The 20,636-nt window shown below is 39.7% G+C and overlaps 3 protein-coding genes across 3 annotated transcripts in view; all 3 read left to right on the top strand.

Moving 5' to 3' along the window:
- LOC137610627 (4-galactosyl-N-acetylglucosaminide 3-alpha-L-fucosyltransferase 9-like) overlaps window positions 1-20,636 on the top strand; it is a 35,671-nt gene that overhangs the window by 10,668 nt on the left and 4,367 nt on the right. The gene's annotated exons all lie outside the window — the stretch shown is intronic.
- Window positions 6,328-7,506, top strand: LOC137611274 (4-galactosyl-N-acetylglucosaminide 3-alpha-L-fucosyltransferase 9-like). The gene has a single exon (XM_068339378.1). The coding sequence runs from the start codon at window positions 6,328-6,330 to the stop codon at window positions 7,504-7,506; it is 1,179 nt and encodes a 392-aa protein (XP_068195479.1).
- LOC137610980 (4-galactosyl-N-acetylglucosaminide 3-alpha-L-fucosyltransferase 9-like) lies at window positions 14,716-19,508 on the top strand. Its single transcript, XM_068338913.1, has 3 exons — window positions 14,716-14,794; window positions 16,134-16,208; window positions 16,648-19,508. Exon 3 carries the CDS (start codon window positions 16,648-16,650, stop codon window positions 17,872-17,874), a length of 1,227 nt encoding a protein of 408 aa, XP_068195014.1. The 5' UTR covers window positions 14,716-14,794; window positions 16,134-16,208; the 3' UTR covers window positions 17,875-19,508.

Here is a 20,636-nt window from a genome sequence, read left to right as displayed (position 1 = left end):
CAACAATCACATATCATTCATCTGTTTGAAGACAAGGTGTTAACATTTCAAAGTTCTCTGCCTCTCTGAAGTACGGGTCGTGGTTAATGCTGTAGTTTATAATGGCTGACAATGGGCAAGAGGAGGGGTACACCCTGGACAAGTTACCGGCTCATCAGAGGACCAACTCACATACCAATATGTTTAAATCCCTCGGCTATCGATTCGTGGTTCTTTCCTTGTCAGTGACTTTTGAATCATAATATTTACGTGAATATTTACATAAAACTGACGTAGAGACACAATTCTTTACAAAACATTTTTAAATGTCCACCATCTGAGGGTCAATCATCTGCTCTTCTGATGTGCCTTTATTTAAACATCTGTTTGTCTTCAGCATTCTGGAGTGAGACAATGCTGCAGATAAACGGCCCTGTGGATGTGGTTTGTTGGAGGAATTGTGTCGTAACTACACATTTCTGTAGTTACGACAGGTAAACGTCAGATAAAGCCGTGATTTTAAATGCTTTAACCGCCTCCTTATTGCCTAATAGCAACAAGCAAGGTGGTCTGTAACAAGGTGGTCTGCCCTCTCTAGGTCGGTGGGGTGTCTTTGCCCCTCAATTGAAGGAGTTCAAGTATTTTGGGGTCTTGTTCATGAGATGAGGTTTGGGTTACGACTGAATGGACAAGATCTCGAATACCACGGTTGAAATGAGTTTCCTCCGTACAGTGGCTGAGCGCACACTCAGAGATGGGGTGAGGAGCTCAGTCACCACACATTGACGTGAGATGGCAAAATTGAAAGAAATCCCTTCAAAGATTTCAAGAGATGTGTCCGGAATTAACCCTCAGATGAACTGGTGGAGACGAACATGATTCCAGGGGTTGTTGTTTTTTTTCAAAAATTTTCGAAATTAAAAGTTGTAGCCGATTCATATTCATGAAACATGTTTGTGACATGAGGCCATTTACATTAAAAAAAAAAAAAGTTCTAATCAATTTTACGAAATTGCAGTTTTTGTATCACTACCCCACTCCTCCACAAGTGGGGTCAATAATGACCCCAAATGCTTCTTATGGAATCTCGTATAAACCTTTAATTATTAGCAACTTTGACTTCTGACGTCTGATGCAACTGTGTCAGCAGTCTCACCACCCAGGAGTTCATTGTTACGCAGCAACACATGTGTAGGTCATTTCTCCTTTTATGAATTAATTTTTTATTGATAGATTATAATGTGTGATCAAATTAAAGAGTAAAATAAAAAATCAGAAGTGATCCTCTTCAACACTTGGACCAAAGGAGGAATGGATACTATGGACCCGATGTTGGCAAGTACACCTATAAACGCCAGACGCAGAGATGGCCCATAGTACTTTGGTATACAATAACATGTTTGAAGTTGCCGCTCTGAAAGCCTACTCATTTTTCAGGTCTCAGCACCCTGAAGTTTACACAAGTGTCACTGATGGACGACGACACTTCCTCACAGAGCTCTCAAAGGAGCTCATGACATCTCACATGAAAGGTCAACTGGAAGGTACCCCGAACCTGCCAACCTACATCACAACAGCAATGAAAAGGTCTGGAGCGACAAAAACTGCTGCAATTCGGCCACAAGAAAGAAGCACATAGTCCTAGTAAATAAGGAACAGGTGCAGTTGTGTCCAAGACAGAAAGATTGAAAAACAGCTGATTTTTGTGGGAAACACAGTTCCACTGTGTGCAATGGTCACAGCCATAAGCAAATAGTTTGTGATAGATGCACACAGCGAGAGGAGATTGATGTTTGTGTGTGTGTGTGTGTGTGTGTGTGTGTGTGTGTGTGTGTGTTGGTGTGGGTGTGTGTAGATATGCATGTACAAAGGACTAGCTTTATATGTTCAAAGCAGCACAAAAATAGTCCAAAGTCAGACAGAATTGTCACCTGATATTAACCAGCTGTCAATGGACTCTGTAAAATGGGTAGAATGGACAAGCAGTTCATTTCTAACTGTATAATAAAACTGCTCTACATACTTTTGGTCACCAGATGCCACCAAAGAGGAACTTGTTGAAAAGCTTGAAGTAATCAACCCGATCTCCAACACAAGCTTCATGCTTCAGTAAGCTTCATTTTGCCATCACTGGGAAACAGTAGGTGAATACAAAATAAGAACATATTTAAGCATTAGAGCAGTAGCTGATTTAATGGTCTGACCTACAATAACAGCATGAGATAAATCAAGTAAATGTGTTAGGAGAAAATTTGTGACGGAGAAAAGAGGAAAAGAAAAGACGAAGAAAAGAGTTTTTTTGTCCGTACAAACAAAGCAAGATATCATAGAAGAGCGTGAAAAAGGGGTGCGTTTGGTTGATCTCGCCAATGAATATGGCCGTAATGCATCTACAATCGACACGTTATTAAAACAAAAGGAAGTTTAAGGAGTTTAAGGCATCGCGTGGGTGGTTGGAGAAGTTCAAAAGGAGGACTGGAATTCACTCTGTTGTTCGGCATCGTGAGATAGGAGCGCATGAACCAAAGAGGGCAAAAAACAATGAGGACAGCAGTTAAAAGGTAAATGACCATCATTTTTATTCTTAATTCTTTGTTTTTTTACGTTATGCACAGCCCGCATTTATTGTGTAATAATCTAATTGTAACATGTATTTGTTACATGTTTTGATGCATTTTTATGCTTTGTAAAACATTTATGTTGGAATTTTGGGGGCTTGGAACGGATTAGGGCATTTGCATGGAAAACGCGTCTCTACTTACGGAATTTCTTCAGGAACCAGTTAATTTTGTAAGTAGAGGTAGCACTGTAGAGAAATTTGTAAGTAGAGGTACCACTGTATTTTGTTTGTGGTGTCATAAATGATGGTCATTTCAGTTGGTTTTGTCCTGTGACGTACTGTAGTTGTGTGACGTCTATAAAAGGTGTGGCTGTGGGTTCTTCTGTGCGAGTGAAAATAAAAGCAGTAGAGCTGACGCCTCTTCAGAAGTGATTGATTTTGTCCCATTTGAGAGAAGTTATTAATGCCCGAGTCCTGAATGAGTCCTGAACACTACATTGGTGGCAACGGTGGGAGCCACTTACAGTCTAATGCGATGCATTTATGCAAGTTTGACTAAGGCTACGTCCACAGGTAGCCAGATCTTTTTGAGACCGTAACCATTTTTTTACCAGAGTAGAAAAAATTTGCGTCGACACGACAGTGTTTTCGGTAAAAAAAATCCGTTGATACGTAACCGCATAAATGCATTGATCAACACGTTTATGAGCACAACAACTCCGTAACAACTCTGAGAATGACAAGCATGTTAATCAACGCGTCTTCAACGTGAAACTGTTATACAGTGCGCCTGCATTCCTTGTGGCAATGCATTCCAGGAACCACACGCGATTAATGAATTCCACGTTAGAGCGTCAAACTATTCATCTTATTTTTTACGTTAATTAAAATGTTTATGACCCTCCCCATACTGATATTAAACCACCTTCTATCTGCAGTACCTTTTTCCCACACTTTGATAGACTGTTTAAAGCACTTTTTTGTCTCATTAAGTCCGAGACTCACAGAAAATAGGTCACTTCCGGATGCCGTCAGCCAATAGAATGCACTCACGGTATCACGTGACTGTCTACAAAAAAGTGTTGATGTGCGAATGCGCACTGTATGTGTGGACGGGGCTTGAGTAAAACATCACTGAAGGCCTATGAGTGAAACGGCCTGCCACTGTCTGAAATACATGTGTAATAACTTTAACCTGAAACCTTAACCCTAATACAACTTAAAAAGTATAATAATTTCAACCATAACCCTAACAGTCACACACAAGGTCATGCATAATACTCGGGTTTGCAAGACATAAGACGGCGGTGTCTCAGGCTGGTGGCATCATGTAACTTGTTTGGGTCGTACCAAACCGAACCGCCATGAGCCCCCTTAATTCATCCTGACCAGAGCCATCCTGAGTCTTTCTCCTGCCCTCGATGTTCTGTCGGTGTGATTTGCTTCTGTGACAATAGCTGAGGAAGAAGGAGTGCTGAAACATTATTTGGTATGCAAAGCATGAAAGGAGGTTTTAGGATGAATATATAAGGTACCTGTGCTTTATTAACTAGAAAGACAAAGAGAAGAACATGACACTGCTGAGTCCGTACTGTAAGTCCAAAACAGATTCAAAATGTTAAATTGTATTCCACAGTTCTAACGTTTTAATTGTTGAGGTCTTGTTATTCATTATTCTTCCTCTCATGAGGCTGAATGAGTTTCATACTTTTGAAAGAAAACGTTCTTCCAGGTCTTGAACAATGAGCCTTGAAACCTACAGACATGTCAACCGCCTTGCTGACAGTAAATTTTTTTAAACATTCAGCTTCACCATTTCATGCATAACTGAGGTCTGTGATTGGGAAGTAGGAAGTTCTTCTTAGAACCTTTCTTCCTAAGTGACCAATAGCTGACAGTTACACATTCATTTGTACCATTCAGTAGTTGAATTTCTTTAAGATATTCTCCGTCATTTAGAATTTTACTGTTTGAGATGTGTGAGCAGCAACATGACGTTGACATGGACACTGAAACACAAAGAATGAACAAGGATTTCAGGCAGTTAGGGGTTCTGTCTGATCAATGGGACTTAAATCAGCTCAATACTGTTTCTTTGACTGGTGCAGAATCTGTTGTGGCTGACTGGAAAACTTTGAATGACTTGTAATTTGCAGAAAAGTACACCAAAGACTTGTTACCACTCTGAGGGAATTTAGATCTTAAAGGCAGGATAGATACTGGACACTGAAACCATTGGTTAGGATGTTGGCTTTTGAGAAGATCATTACAGCAATGTTTAATCCAATTCATTTTATTTGTGCAACACCAGATTACAATAACATGTTATCTCAAGGCATTTTGCATGTAGAGGAGCAGAAGACTTTTATATGCGCAAACACTTTAGTGATGAAGACAAGGATATACTTCCATTGTCACGGCTTGAGCACAACTGGCACGGGGAACCCAAAAGCACGACAGACAAACGGGCAGGTCAAGAGTCTCAGAGCAGATTTAACAACGCAGGCAGAGGTCAGGTTCCAAATAATCAATCCGATAGGCAGAGGTATCCAAAAACGACAGGTAAAAGGTGGAGTCCAGAATCCAGCAGGGTCAGGCACGAAACAATCAACAAACCAGATGAGGAGCAGACAACAGGCTGGGTCGAGAGATCAGACGAGATTCACATAATGTCACCAAAGCAAGCAGGATACGAAGGCTGGAGAGTCAGGGCGAACACTAAACAATCTGGCAGAGTACTGAGGGCTGAGCTGGGTATATGTAGTGTGGAGACAGATTAGAGAGTGGCTGCAGGTGTGTGGAGAGACAGCAGGTGCAGGGAATGCACAGATTGAAGATCAGACAGGATCTGAGTTGTTGGTGGCAGGAAAACAATCAGGAAAATCATAAGACAGAGGCGTGACATCCATTAAACAGGCAAAACCCAAAAGTCATAGTGGCCATCTGCCTTGACCGGTTGGGTGGAGAACGAGACAGAGAGAGCCATTCTTGGACTACACCTATATCATTATATCTATTCTTAATACATTCCAATCAGCCGATAACTTTACACATCAGTTGTTTGCTATTTCTGCCGATAGAAACACTTTAAAGTAATCTTTTTTTTTTAATACATTTGGCCTGTCAGGATGTTAAGATGTCTACAAATACAAATGAAAAATGTCAAACAATAATCGATCGCTTCCATTGATCTGGTAAAACATCCTTTCCAACGTGTATTGTAAAACTCTGATTCTCTCTGTGTGTCTATAGGAAGCATCAATAAGAAGACCATACCTTCAAGACCAGCCACCTCTTCACCCTTTATTGAGAAAGTGATTGTGTTTGGTAATTTGATTTTCTACATGACATTGATGGTTTTTTGTCCTCTAATTACAGTCCAGGACTGAATTTTTGAATGTCAAAGAAATACCTATAAAGAGTTAAACTGTGGTCTGAAACTTTTCATTTGTTTTTGATAACTAAACCACAAGAAAGAATGTTGATCACTGTCAATCCAATGTAGGAGCTGGAACCTCCCAAAGTCTCCACTTTTGATTGAATGTCAGTCATCAGTTAAATGCACCCAGTTTGTGTTATAAGGTTCATTAAAGTTTCTTTGTCTGTATGATATCTCCATCAGATGTGGACGTACTTTGTTTTTGGATAAATGGATTGATTGGATATGTTTTTATGTGCATTACTTTGACACTAGATTTGATATGATGATCAAAATGGATTTCACATCTTTTTGTTCATGACTTGTTTCTGGTTTGTCTTTTTTCATGTACCCTTTCAAGAACAGCGTTATGTCATCTACACCTGGTCATAGAAAACTCCATCTCGTTCTGCTGGGCACTATCCTGGTGGGATACTCTGCATGTCTGTTTTTGTTGTACTATGATCCATCCACCAGTTGGGTTTTAGGTTCTGTAAATTCAACAGAACTGACAGAACAAGTCAAGAGCGTCGTCCCCAAAAAGAACAGTGATGTCGTCCCCAACAAAAACAATGTTGTCCTCAACAAGAGGAATGACGTCATCCCCAACAAGACCAATGATGTTGTCCCCAACAAGAGCAATGACGATGTGATCACAGTGCTGATGTGGCTCTGGCCCTTGAAGAGACAACGTGAGCTGAACAGGTGCAGCTCTCTCTTCAACATTGAGGGCTGCTTCATCACACCAGACAGGAAGTTCTACAATAAGGCAGATGGTGTCATTTTCCTGCATGCAGACATCTACAGAAATGGGTCCAATCTGCCAAAGCTCCACCGACCAGTATTCCAGAAATGGATTTGGATGAACGTGCATTCACCTTCAAACTCACCCAGGATACCTATAATCGAAAATCTCTTCAATCTGACTGCTAGTTACCGTCTGGACTCCAACATTCCGCTCCCTTATGGGGTATTAGAACCAGCAGATGGTAAAGAAGAGTTTGTCCTACCCAGAAAAAATAAGCTGGTGTGCTGGATTGTGAGCCACTGGAATCAAAATAAACTTATCCGGATAAAATACTTCAGTGAGTTTAAAAAACACATCAAGGTTGACACATATGGACGTGCCTTCGAAGCATACGTTTCTCGTGAAAAGTACTGGTCCATCATAACTAGCTGTAAGTTCTACCTCGCTTTTGAGAACGCCATCCACAAGGACTACATTACTGAAAAGTTCTACAACCCACTCTCTGTGGGGACAGTGCCAGTGGTTCTCGGCCCACCCAGAGAGAACTACGAGAAAGTGATCCAGGGAGATGCCTTCATCCACGTGGATGACTTCAGCTCACCTAAGGAGCTGGCTGATCATCTGCTGCTCCTGGACAAGAATGAGGAGATGTACCTCAGGTTCTTTGAGTGGAAACGGTACTTTAAAGTAAGGACGACCAGAACTTTGAACCTAGACGTATGTGCAACTTGTGAGTACCTGCGCAGACACAAGGAGTACGAGACACTCATTAATTTTGGCGAGTGGTTCTGGGAAAGTTAGTGCTCTGAAACCAAGGTAGTGATTGTTCTGAAAAATATGCAGTGCTTGCGTTTTGATGTTACTACATGAACAAGAAAGTTGGTTCTTGTTATTTGCTCTGTTTTTTCTTTGAGCTCATTTAACAAAACTCAAACCACCTCGTCATCCTCACTTTTTATTGTTATTCATCTTTAACTTGAGAGAAAATAATATTTTTTCCACCATGTTATGTTTTCACTGTCATTTTTATTGTACCTTTGACTATTGAGGCTTGTTCATTTGGTTGGTGCAAAAGAAGATCATGATGGACCCCAGAATCTTTTCCAAAACATGGAGCAGGAAGTCTACTAACATCAGTCTATTGACTTCCTGGTTACGTTTTTACAGAAGATACTGTGGTTCTGGCACAGTCTGGCCTAAATGTGATGAAGGAGACATCAGTGTCTCCGTTGTCTCTGTAGACAGACAGACCTGTGCTGCTCAATAATGAAATAGTGTAATTTTAGAAATGGGTCGCTATATTTACTGATGGACGAATTCAGTCTTTATTATCATTGCTTCATTATTCTTTCATTATTTCATCATTAATCACTTACAATGTCATAGTTAACTAATTATATATAATGTGAGGTTCTCATTACACCTGTAACACTTTTCTGTTTGATGGTCTTTCTGCAAAACATGCAGCCACCTACCTCAACTGTTTAATAAAACATTGCGAGAGGCCGGCTGGTGTCTCCCCTGCATTATGAAAAGTTAACATGTGTCTGCCTGTGTCTTTGTGCGTGTCTGACTGTTTCTTACAGGATGTCTGGAGAATAACTCATTACATTAACATAATACAATTTATTTTATGTTCTTCTCAGGATGCATTAAGACACAGAAAAAAAGAGAGATTAAGACACAGCTCTAAAAAGAGATCTTTTGGAACCCTAGGGGTTCAATTGAACCCAGGTTAAGAACCACTACATTAACTTTATACAAATTATTTTATGCTCTTCTCAGGATGCATTAAGACACAGAACATAAATATACCAGCTCTAAAAAGAGAGATTTGTTGGCAAATATATGGAAACATCAAGAAATTATTTCAATAAGGAACCTGGCTGACATTAATTTTGAGACTATTTGTGCCCCCACAGCACAGATCAACAATCACATATCATTCATCTGTTTGAAGACAAGGTGTTAACATGTCAAATTTCTCTGCCTCTCTGAAGTACGGGTCGTGGTTAATGCTGTAGTTTATAATGGCTGACAATGGGCAAGAGGAGGGGTACACCCTGGACAAGTTACCGGCTCATCAGAGGACCAACTCACATACCAATATGTTTAAATCCCTCAACTATCAGTTCATGGAGTTGTTTCTGGTAACGGTCGTGGTTTTTTCCTTGTCAGTGACTTTTGAATCAGAATGTTTACGTGAATATTTACATGAAACTTACGTAAACACACAGTTCTTTACAAAACATTTTTAAATGTCCACCATCTGAGGGTCAATCATCTGCTCTTCTGATGGGCCTTTATCTAACCAGCTCTGTTTTTCTGCAGCATTCTGGAGTAAGAGAATCTCTGCTGTTCCGTCCTGTGGATGTGGAATGTGGTTTGCCGGATGAATTGTGTCGTAACTACACGTTTCTGTAGTTACGACAGGTAAAAGTCAGTTCAAGGCGTGATTTTAAATGCTTTAACTGCCTCCTACAGCAACTAGCAAGGCGGTCTATAGCAAGGTGGTCTGCCCTCTCTATGTCGGTGGTGAGTCTTTGCCCCAATTGGAGGAGTTCAAATATCTTGGTGTCTTGTTCATGAGTGAGGGAAGGATAGATAGATAGATAGATAGATAGATAGATAGATAGATAGATAGATAGATAGATAGATAGATAGATAGATAGATAGATAGATAGATAGATAGATAGATAGAAAAGGAAACATTGACATCACAGGACATACCACAAGACATACATTACACTAACAGACAGACACATGCAGCACTAACAGGACTTATATAGTAAACTATAACTAAAATATAAACAGTATAAAATGTAAAAATATTACAGTATTAAAATATAAACAGTATAAAATAAAATCTAAACAGATAAAATTAAATTTAAATTAAACTAAATTAAATTAAATAGATCGGATAATAAATAAATAAATAAAACGGATAGAACGTGAAACTGACGGTTTGGTGCAGCTTCTACAGTGATGCAGTCGTATAGATGTGTCGTGGTGAAGACTTGGCTCTCAATGTACCAGTGAATCGCCTTTGGTTATGAGATTTGGGTTATGACTGAATGGACAAGATCTCCAATACCACGGTTGAAATGAGTTTCCTCCGTAGAGTGGTTGAGCGCACACTCAGAGTTGTAATGGTTTCGTATTCCAGGTATTTTTCATGAAACATGCTTGTGACATCAAGCCCTTTGCATTTTAAAAAAAAACTTTTAATTAATCTCTTTGGTTTTTGGATCACTACCCCACTCTTCCGCAAGTGGGGTCAATAATGACCCCAAATAGTTCCTATGGAATCTCGTATGAACCTTTAATTATTAGCAACTTTGACTGTCCAACTTACACATCTGATGTCATCTTTCATTTCTGATGCAACTGTCCAATCAGCACACAAGGTGTCAGCAGTCTCATCACCCAGGAGATCATTGTTACACAGCAACACATGTGTAAGTCATTTCTCTATTCAGGAACTTATTTTACATTGATAGATTATAATGTGTGATCAATTTAGTGGTCAAATGTGTGAAATGTCAGATTAGTCTACTTTGTTGTTACCTAACAGCATATGTTTAGGTAGGTAACACATGTTAGCTAACAGTAGCTAAAAGTATTGTGAGCTAACATTAGCTAACAATATTGTTGGCTATATGAATTATTTTTCTGGGCATTTCAAACATTTTCCTTCGTCATGGTTTTTTTTTTTCATTATTATTTATCTGTAGTAACATGGCTGCTATGAGGCCAGCAAGGATCCCTTTGGACCTGAAAATGATCCAGGACGAATGGGATGAAGAGCCATTCGCAGGCATGGACTCAGAACATAACATACCAGAATATTGTCCCCCCACAAGGCCAACAGAAGAGGAAGGGATGGCGGTTGTGTCCAAGAAAGAAAGATCACAAAAGTGTTCATTGCTGTAGGAAATGCAGTACCCCTGCCTGCAATGGTCACAGCTAGAAGCTGTGCTTGAAGTAATCAACCCGCTCTCCTGCACAAGCTTCATGCTTCAGGAAGCTTCATTTTGCCATCATGAAACAGTAGGTGAATAAATTATAAAAGCACAAAAAATAAAATAAATGAAAACATATTTTAGAATAACAGCAGTAACTGACCTTTAGGTCTGGCCTACAACAACAACATGACAAAAAAATGTTGTAGAATTGAACTGAAAAACACAGAACTAAACAAAATGTACAAAAAAAATACACATTTTCTGAGAGACGTTTTTGACAGCCACCTACCGCCACCAATAAAGTAGCTTGTGACCAATTACTGAGGATGGAAATTGGAGAATAACTTCTTGAAAGATACCTGTCGTGAACGCTGGATTTATTCTTCCCATTGCCTCTCAATGCAACATTCTTCTGTCACGGTATTGACATTACTATTAATTGAGCACTAGTAAATGTATATGGTGGTTAACTGATTAATCATTCACATGGAAAAGTTCATCAAACAGGTTTGTTGAACTGAGGTATCTGAACTCACTGGCTGCCAATGACATCTACAGGCATCAATTATGTTTTGTATGGCAGAGCTTGTCAGTGAAACTCAGGCTCCTCATCATGGAATTTAGCATAAGGATGACTGATGCAGTTACGGAACAGAGGATAGGGAATTAGGCGAAGAGCGGAGGAGTTGTTGCAAGTTTATGATGCAACAAAGTTTGCGTACTGTATGTCAGAGGTCGCCTGTGAATGAACACGGTGTCGCTCTGAAGGTGTCTTAATATCGGTCAAGCACTGGCAGCCGATAAGGTAATGACGTTTAAGAAAAGAGTTGGTTGAACTATTGTGCAGATTAAAGTCAGTATTACGTTCAGCTACAGGAATGTTGTAGAAAGAGATAGTTAATGATGATATCTTTAAGGAGGAATGACAGCGACACAGGATTTCACAAAAGACCAAAGTTTAGTCTCACCCTCAGAGGAGAGCAGTCCTCAAAAAAACAATGAAAATCTTACTTAATGTATGTCCCTGTGAAATAACCCTAACCCTAACCGAAAATAAAATGTGTAATTTCCCTAACCGTCATCTAAAATAAATGTGTAATAACCATAACCCAAATCCAAAACCTAACCCTAATCCAAAATAAAACGTGGATTATGCAACCCTGGGTATTATGCATGACACGAACCCCCATGAGCCCCTTTAATTCATCCTGACCAGAGCCATCCTGAGTCTTTATCCTGCCCTCGATGTTCTGTTAAAATAGAATTAACGATAATCAGGGTATGATTTGCCTCTGTGACAATAGCTGAGGAAGGAGGAGTGTTGAAACATCATTTGATATGCACAGCATATAGGGAAGGCTTAAGGTGGTATATAAAATGTATCTGTGCTGGATTAACTGGAAAGACAAAGAGCAAGAATGATATAAATGATTACACGACACTGCTGAGTCCATACTTTAAGTCTTAACCAGCTTCAAAATATTTAACTGCATTGAACATCTTAATAATATTAATTGTGTTAAACAGCTTCAAAATATCTAATTGTATTCAACAGCTCTAACCTTTTCATTGTTGAGATCTTTTCCTTTCATGAGGCTGAATGACTTTTATACTTTCGAAAAAAATAAAAAAAACTGTTGGATTATGAATCTTGAAACTTACAGACAGGTCAACCTGCTTACTGACAAACTGTTTTAAATGTGCACCCTTAACAGTTTTGTATAACTGAGGTTTGTGATTGGGAAGTGGGACGTTATTCTTAGAATTTCTCCTCCGAATTGAACATCAATAGCTGACAGTCACACATTCATTTGTACCATTCAGTAGCTGAGTTTGTTAAAGATATTTTGTGCCAATCGGAATTTTAAGGAAAATGTAGCGTTTGAGATGTATGTGAGCAGCGACATGATGTTAACATAGATGCTGGTACAGAATCTGTTTTAACTGACTGGAAAATTTTGAATGACTTGTATTTTGCAGAAAATCAAACAACAGATTTGTTACCACTCTGTCAGGGAATTTTAGATCTAAAAAGCAGGTTAGATACTGGGCTATATTTCACCAGAACCATTGGTCAGGGTGTTGGCTTTTTAAGAAGTTAATTACAGCAATTTTTAATTAAACTCTTTTTTTTCTGTGCAGCAAGGGATCATTATAAAATCTTATCTCAAAACACTTTGCTGTCTGCTTTTAACAAGGAAGTATATCTTTTAGGAAAAACCCCAAAGTCATAGTGGCCATCTGCCTTGACCGGTTGGGTGGAGAACGAGAGAGAGCCACTCTTAGCCTTCATCTTTATCATTCTATCTATTCTTAATCCACCTGAACATTCCCCACTGATTCCAATCAGCGTCTCTAGAAACATCTTCTCTTTGTGAACTCCTTAAAGCCACCATTTTGTATCCATTTGGCCTGTCAGGATTTTAACACGTTTGCATCGTAACTTTCATATTTTTCCAAGTTTTTGCATTTTCCATGCAAAAAATATACATTAAGCAAAAATTGTACAAATTAAAGCTCATACTTTTATTTTTAAAATGTTGACAAAAAATTTTCAAAACATTCTGTTAAGAATTTAAGATTAAGATTTCAAAAATTTGATCTTTGTGGCAATTATTTCACAGTTCAGAATTTAAAGGATTCGTTTGCACTGGGATTTAATTTTTTAAGCATGAAGCCGGACCAGTAATAATTCCTCCAACACCCATTTCGTAACGCTTTCATAATTTGTTGCATTCTATGTCAGACTAGATTTTCTTCAAGTGTGACGTTAATGATAGGAGTCTGGAGCTTTGGGTTTTACCAGGGTCATTGTCTTCGTATTAGAACAATAATCGATTGCTTTAATTGATCTAGTAAACCACATCCTTTCCAGCGTGTTTTGTAAACTCTGATTCTCTCCCGGTGTCTGGAGGAAGCATCAATGAGAAGACCATACCTTCAAGATCATCCATCTCTTTACCCTTTATCGAACAAGTGATTGTGTTTGGTATTTTGATTTCCTACATGACATTGAAGTTAGAAGTAAGCCTGAAACTTTTCATTTGTTTCTGTTCACTAAGTCACAAAATAGATTGTTGATCACTTTTTTGAGAAATGAATGGATTGGATATTTTCTTATGTGCAACACTTTGACACTATTTGATTTGATGATCAAAATGGATTTCACATCTTTTTGTTCATGACTCCTTTATGATTGGTCTTTTCTTTTAAATGTGCCCTTTCCAGGACGGAGTTATGTCATCTACACCTGGTCGTAAAAAACTGCATCTGACTCTGCTGGGCACAATCCTATTGGGATGCTTTTCATATCTGATTTTCCTGTACTATGATCAATCTGCCAGTTGGGTTTTAGGTCCTGTAAGTTCAACAGAACCAACAGAACAAGTCAAAAGCGTCATCCCACACAAGAGCAATATGGTCACCCCCAACAAGAGAAATGACGTCGTCCAAAACAAGAGCAATGACGCTGTCCTCAACAAGAACAATGACGTCATCCCCAACAAGAGCAATGATGTCGTCCCCAAAAAAAGCAATGACGCTGTCCTCAACAAGAACAATGACGTCATCCCCAACAAGAGCAATGATGTCGTCCCCAACAAGAGCAATGATGCTGTCCTCAACAAGAACAATGACGTCATCCCCAACAAGAGCAATGATGTCGTCCCCAACAGGAGCAATGACGCTGTCCTCAACAAGAACAATGTTGAACGTGCATTCATCTCCAAAATAAAACTTGTTATAACTCCAACCCTAACCCTAACCATAACACACGAGGTCATGCAAATAAGACAGCGGCGTCTCAGACTGGTGGCATCATGTAACTTCTTTGGGCCGTATCCAACTGAACCCCCATGAGCCCCTTTAATTCATCCTGACCAGAGCCATCCTGAGTCTTTATCCTGTCCTTCATGTTCTGTTAAAATAGAATGAAAGAGTAATCAGGGTGTGATTTGCCTCTGGGACAATAGCTGAGGAAGAAGGAGTGTTGAAACATTCTTTGATATGCACAAGCATGAAGGGAAGGCTTAGATGGAATATAAAAAGTATCTGTGCTGGATTAACTGGAGAGATGAAGAGCAGGAGGAACATACATGATTACACGACACTACTGAGTCCGTATTGTAAGTCCTAAATAGATTCAAAATATTTGACTGTATTAAGTAGCTTCAAAATATTTATTTGTATTCAACAGTTCCAACATTTTACTTAAGATATTGTTATTAATTTATTCTTCCTCTCATGAGGCTGAATGAGTTTCACACTGTTGATAGAAAACATTCTTCCAGGTGTTGAACTGTGAACCTTGAAACCTACAGACATGTCAACCTGTTTACTGATAATAAATTGTTTAAGATGTGCACCTTTACCATTTTGTGCATAACTGATGTCTGTGATTGGGAAGTTCTTCTAAGAATTAGAATCTGAGTTCTGTTTGATCGATGGGACTTAAATCACCTCAATTCTGTTTGACTGGTGCAGAATCTGTTGTGGCTGACTGGAAAACTTTGAATGACTTGTAATTTGCAGAAAATCACACCAAAGACTTGTTACCACTCTGAGGGAATTTAGATCTAAAGGGCAGGATAGATACTGGACGGTGAAACCATTGGTTAGGATGTTGGCTTTTGAGAAGATCATTACAGCAAGGTTTAATCCAATTCATTTTATTTGTGCGACACCAGATTACAATAACATGTTATCTCAAGGTATTTTGCATGTAGAGGAGCAGAAGACTGTTTTATATGCGCAAACACTTTAGTGATGAAGACAAGGATATACTTCCATTGTCACGGCTTGAGCACAACTGGCACGGGGAACCCAAAAGCACGACAGACAAACGGGCAGGTCAAGAGTCTCAGAGCAGATTTAACAACGCAGACAGTGGTCAGGTTCCGAATAATCACTCCGATAGGCAGAGGTATCCAAAAACGACAGGTAAAAGGTGGAGTCCAGAAATCAGCAGGGTCAGGCACGAAACAATCAACAAATCAGATGAGGAACAGACAACAGGCTGGGTCGAGAGATCAGACGAGATTCACATAATGTCACCAAAGCAAGCAGGATACGAAGGCTGGAGAGTCAGGGCGAACACTAAACAATCTGGCAGAGTACTGAGGGCTGAGCTGGGTATATGTAGTGTGGAGACAGATTAGAGAGTGGCTGCAGGTGTGTGGAGAGACAGCAGGTGCAGGGAATGCACAGATTGAAGATCAGACAGGATCTGAGTTGTTGGTGGCAGGAAAACAATCAGGAAAATCATAAGACAGAGACGTGACAGAACATGATAGAAACACTTTAAAGTCATCTTTTTTTTTATACATGTGGCCTGTCAGGATGTTAAGATGTCTACAAATACAAATGAAAAATGTCAAACAATAATCGATCGCTTCCATTGATCTGGTAAAACACATCCTTTCCAACGTGTATTGAAAAACTCTGATTCTCTCTGTGTGTCTATAGGATGCATCAATAAGAAGACCATACCTTCAAGACCAGCCACCTCTTCACCCTTTATCGAGAAAGTGATTGTGTTTGGTAATTTGATTTTCTACATGACATTGATGGTTTTTTGTCCTCTAATTACAGTCCAAGACTGAATTTTTGAATGTCAAAGAAATACCTATAAAGAGTTAAACTATGGTCTGAAACTTTTCATTTGTTTTTGATAACTAAACCACAAGAAAGAATGTTGATCACTGTCAGTCCAATGTAGGAGCTGGAACCTCCCAAAGTCTCCACTCTTGATTGAATGTCAGTCATCAGTTAAATGCACCCAGTTTGTGTTATAAGGTTCATTAAAGTTTCTTTGTCTGTATGATATCTCCATGAGATGTGGACGTACTTTATGTTTTTGGATAAATGGATTGATTGGAAATTTTTTTATGTGCATTACTTTGACACTAGATTTGATATGATGATCAAAATGGATTTCACATCTTTTTGTTCATGACTTGTTTCTGGTTTGTCTTTTTAGATGTGCCCTTTCAAGAGCAGCGTTATGTCATCTATACCTGGTCATAGAAAACTCCATCTCCTTCTGCTGGGCACTATCCTGCTGGGATACTCTGTATATCTGTTTTTGTTGTACTATGCTCCATCCACCAGTTTGGCTTTAAGTCCTGTAAATTCAAGACAACAGACAGAACAAGTGAAGAGCGTCATCCCCAACAAGAGCAATAATGTTGTCCCCAACAAGAGAATTGACGTCGTCCAAAGTAAGAGCAATGATGTCGTCCCCAACAAGAGCAATGATGTCATCCCCAACAAGTGCAATGACATTGTCTCCAACAGGAGCAATGACGATGTGATCACACTGCTGATGTGGACCTGGCCCTCAGAGAAACGAGGCGAGCTGAATTGGTGCAGCTCCCGCTACAACATCGAGGGCTGCTTCATCACACCAGACAGGAACTTCTACAATAAGGCAGATGGTGTCATTTTCCACCATCAATACATCCACAAAAATGGGTCCAATCTGCCAAAGCTCTGCCGACCAGTCTTCCAGAAATGGATTTGGTTGAATGGGGAATCGCCCACAAGGTCAGTGAGGATACCTATGATCGAAAATCTCTTCAATCTGACTTCCAACTACCGTCAGGACTCCAAAATTCCGGTGCCTTATGGGGTATTAGTACCAGCAGATGGTAAAGAGGAGTTTGTCCTACCCAGAAAAAACAAACTGGTGTGCTGGATTGTGAGCAACTGGAAACCAACATATGCCCGTGTAAAATACTTCAATGAGTTTAAAAAACACATCAAGGTAAACACATATGGAAGTGCCTTCGGAGTACACATTTCTCGTAAAGAGTACCTGTCCACCATAACCAGCTGTAAGTTTTACCTCGGTTTTGAGAACTCCATTGACAGGGACTACATTACTGAAAAGTTCTACAACCCACTCTCTGTGGGGACAGTGCCAGTGGTTCTCGGCCCACCCAGACACAACTACGAGAACGTGATCCAGGGAGATGCCTTCATCCACGTGGATGACTTCAGCTCACCTAAGGAGCTGGCTGATCATCTGCTGCTCCTGGACAAGAATGAGGAAATGTACCTCAGGTTCTTTGAGTGGAAACGGTACTTTAAAGTAAGGAGGATATTCTTTCTGACAGAACATGTATGTGTAATTTGTGAATACCTGCGCAAGCACAAGGAGTACCAGACACTCAGTAAGTTTGGAGAGTGGTACTGGGAAAATTAGTGCCCCAAAAGACATGCAGTGATTTTTCTGAATAAAAATCCAGTGCTTTTGTTTTTTTGTTGCTGCCTGAACAAGAAAGTTTGTGTTTGTCATTTGTTCTAATTTTCTTCTGTGAACTCATTAAGGCCTTGTTCAGACTAGTTGCCTATATCTGATTTTTAGCCCATCCAGATTGACATTGCATATCTCATTTGTAATCTGAACAGTCCCATACCACATGATATCTGACATTTGCGGGACAGACTGAAACCACATTCGGGAGGTAGCTTCGTGTTGGATAGGGGCAAATGCGTCTTCAGTCTGAACAGCTCCAAACACTCCAATTGGATGTGGCGGAACGTGACGTCATATCCGTGACGTGAGAGCAAGGCGCCAGAAGGAAGATCATCATTACATCATTACAGAGCGGCCGTTGCAATTATATGACCTCACACATTATGCAGTGAACGACGACTCCGCCCCAACGTTGTCGTTACGGCAACTTGTCAGTTTGACCGTTAGTGTGACGCAGTCTGAACAGAGACAGATCACATTTGGACTCTTGCTAAAAACAGTGCGAAGAGTCAGCCTTAAATATGAGACATGGAAGGAAATCCGACAAGCCTGCAGTCTGAACGTAGCCTTGATAAAACTCAAAACACCTCCTCTTTTTCACTGTTTATTGTTATTCATCTTAAACTATATTTTTGCCACCATATTGTGTTTTTGCTGTCATTTTTATTTTACGTTTGACTATAGAGGCTTGTTCATTTGGTTGGTGCAAAAGAAGTTCACGATGGAACCCAGGATCGTTTCTAAAACGTTTCTTGGTGGAGAGATGGGCCATGGGACAAGAAGTCTATTGACATCAGGCTACTGACTTCCTGGTTAAGTTTTTACAGAAGATCCTGTGGTTCTTCCACAGTCTGGTCTAAATGCGATGAGGGAGAAATCAGTGTCTGTATTGTCTCTGTAGACAGACAAAGCTGTGCAGCCCAATCATGAAATAGTGTACTTTTAGAAATTGGTTTCTATATTAACTGATGGAAAGTTTGAGTCTTTATTATCATTGTTTCATCATAATTAAATTGTTTAATCGTTAATCACTCACATATGTCATAGTTACTAATTACATATAATGTGAGGTTCCCAATATACTTGCGACGATTTTCTTGTTTGATGACCTCTTTGCAAAACAGGTAACCGCTTACTTCAACTGTTCAATAAAACACATCGTGCTATCAGAGGGCACAACCACTCTCTCAGAAGGAGGGGGTCTGAAGCCGCAGGGTCATCAAGGTCGGGCGAGAAGGGATAGACGTGGGGGGCCTGGGACGCACTGTGGATGCACTGTGGGACACTTTGTGGGGGTCCTTAATCAGTTTACAGCTCGGTTCATCCACGTGTTACTCATCACACTTCATCTACACCCAATGCTCTTTCTTCTCTTCTTCTCCCATGTGCCTATGCTTCCTTCCTTTTATTCTAGGCTCTTCTGTTTCCGGTTGTTATAATTTATGTAACAGCATGTAAATAATGTAACTTATACAGGGTCTTTGGCTGTGCCATTACTTTCTGTCATTGTTGTGTGTATTTATTGTATCTTTTGCGAGCAGATGTCACCTGAATTTCCCTTGGGATCATTAAAGTATCTATCTATCTATCTATCTATCTATCTATCTATCTATCTATCTATCTATCTATCTATCTATCTATCTATCTATCTATCTATCTATCTATCTATCTATCTATCTATCTATCTATCTATCTATCTATCTATCTATCTATCTATCTATCTATCTATCTATCTATCTATCTAAAACACTGCGAGGCCGGCTGGTGTCTCCCCTGCAGTATGAAAAGTTAACTTGTGTCTGCTTGTGTCTTTGTGCATGTCTGACTGTTTCTTACAGGATGTCTGGAGAATAACGCATTACATTAACATAGTGGTTCTTAATCTTGTTGGAGGTACCGAACCCTGCCAGTTTCAATAGCTCACTCACCGAACCCTTCTTTGGTAAAAAAATAAATAAATTATTTTCTTCAAATTAAAGACCTAAGTATATGTTTTAATGGTGTATTGAATGAATTGTGCGTTAATGTCACCTTTTTCAAAGAACAAAACCAAGTCAGTGCATGAACTCACATGAAATTATCTACCTGCAAATCAGTGTGACTTCTGCTGTTGTTATTGAGAGACCAGTTCAAATATGTGTGGCTACACCTTGGCAAGTGCTACTCTTATGTCATTTTCACAGCCAAGTCTGTTTCTGTTCTTTTCCATGCAGCTTAAGGAAGTGTTCCTTTATTTTTGCCAGTGTGAGACTAGAGTTGCTCAACTTGACATTGCAAATCATGCAGAATACCTGACACAACGTGTCGGGTGTTTTTGACCTTTGTCTCCACCAAACCCGAGACCTACTCACCGAACCCTAGGGGTTCAATTGAAATGTCAGATTAGTCTACTTTGTTGTTACCTAACAGCATATGTTTAGGTAGGTAACACATGTTAGCTAACAGTAGCTAAAAGTATTGTGAGCTAACATTAGCTAACAATATTGTTGGCTATATGAATTATTTTTCTGGGCATTTCAAACATTTTCCTTCGTCATGGTTTTTTTTTTCATTATTATTTATCTACAGTAACATGGCTGCTATGAGGCCAGCAAGGATCCCTTTGGACCTGAAAATGATCCAGGACGAATGGGATGAAGAGCCATTCGCAGGCATGGACTCAGAACATAACATACCAGACTATTGTCCCCCCACAAGGCCAGCAGAAG

This window comes from Antennarius striatus, chromosome 17, assembly GCF_040054535.1.
Source record: "Antennarius striatus isolate MH-2024 chromosome 17, ASM4005453v1, whole genome shotgun sequence".
NCBI classification, from domain to species: Eukaryota; Metazoa; Chordata; class Actinopteri; order Lophiiformes; family Antennariidae; genus Antennarius; species Antennarius striatus.
The sequence above is the reverse complement of the archived record's forward strand: the minus strand, read 5'-3'. Positions and strand labels throughout refer to the sequence as shown.

What these genes read in the sequence shown, in the direction of transcription:
- LOC137610980 (XM_068338913.1), top strand. Translation starts at nt 16,648, where the DNA reads ATGTGCCCTTTCAAGAGCAGCGTTATGTCATCTATACCTGGTCATAGA.
- LOC137611274 (XM_068339378.1), top strand. Translation starts at nt 6,328, where the DNA reads ATGTCATCTACACCTGGTCATAGAAAACTCCATCTCGTTCTGCTGGGC.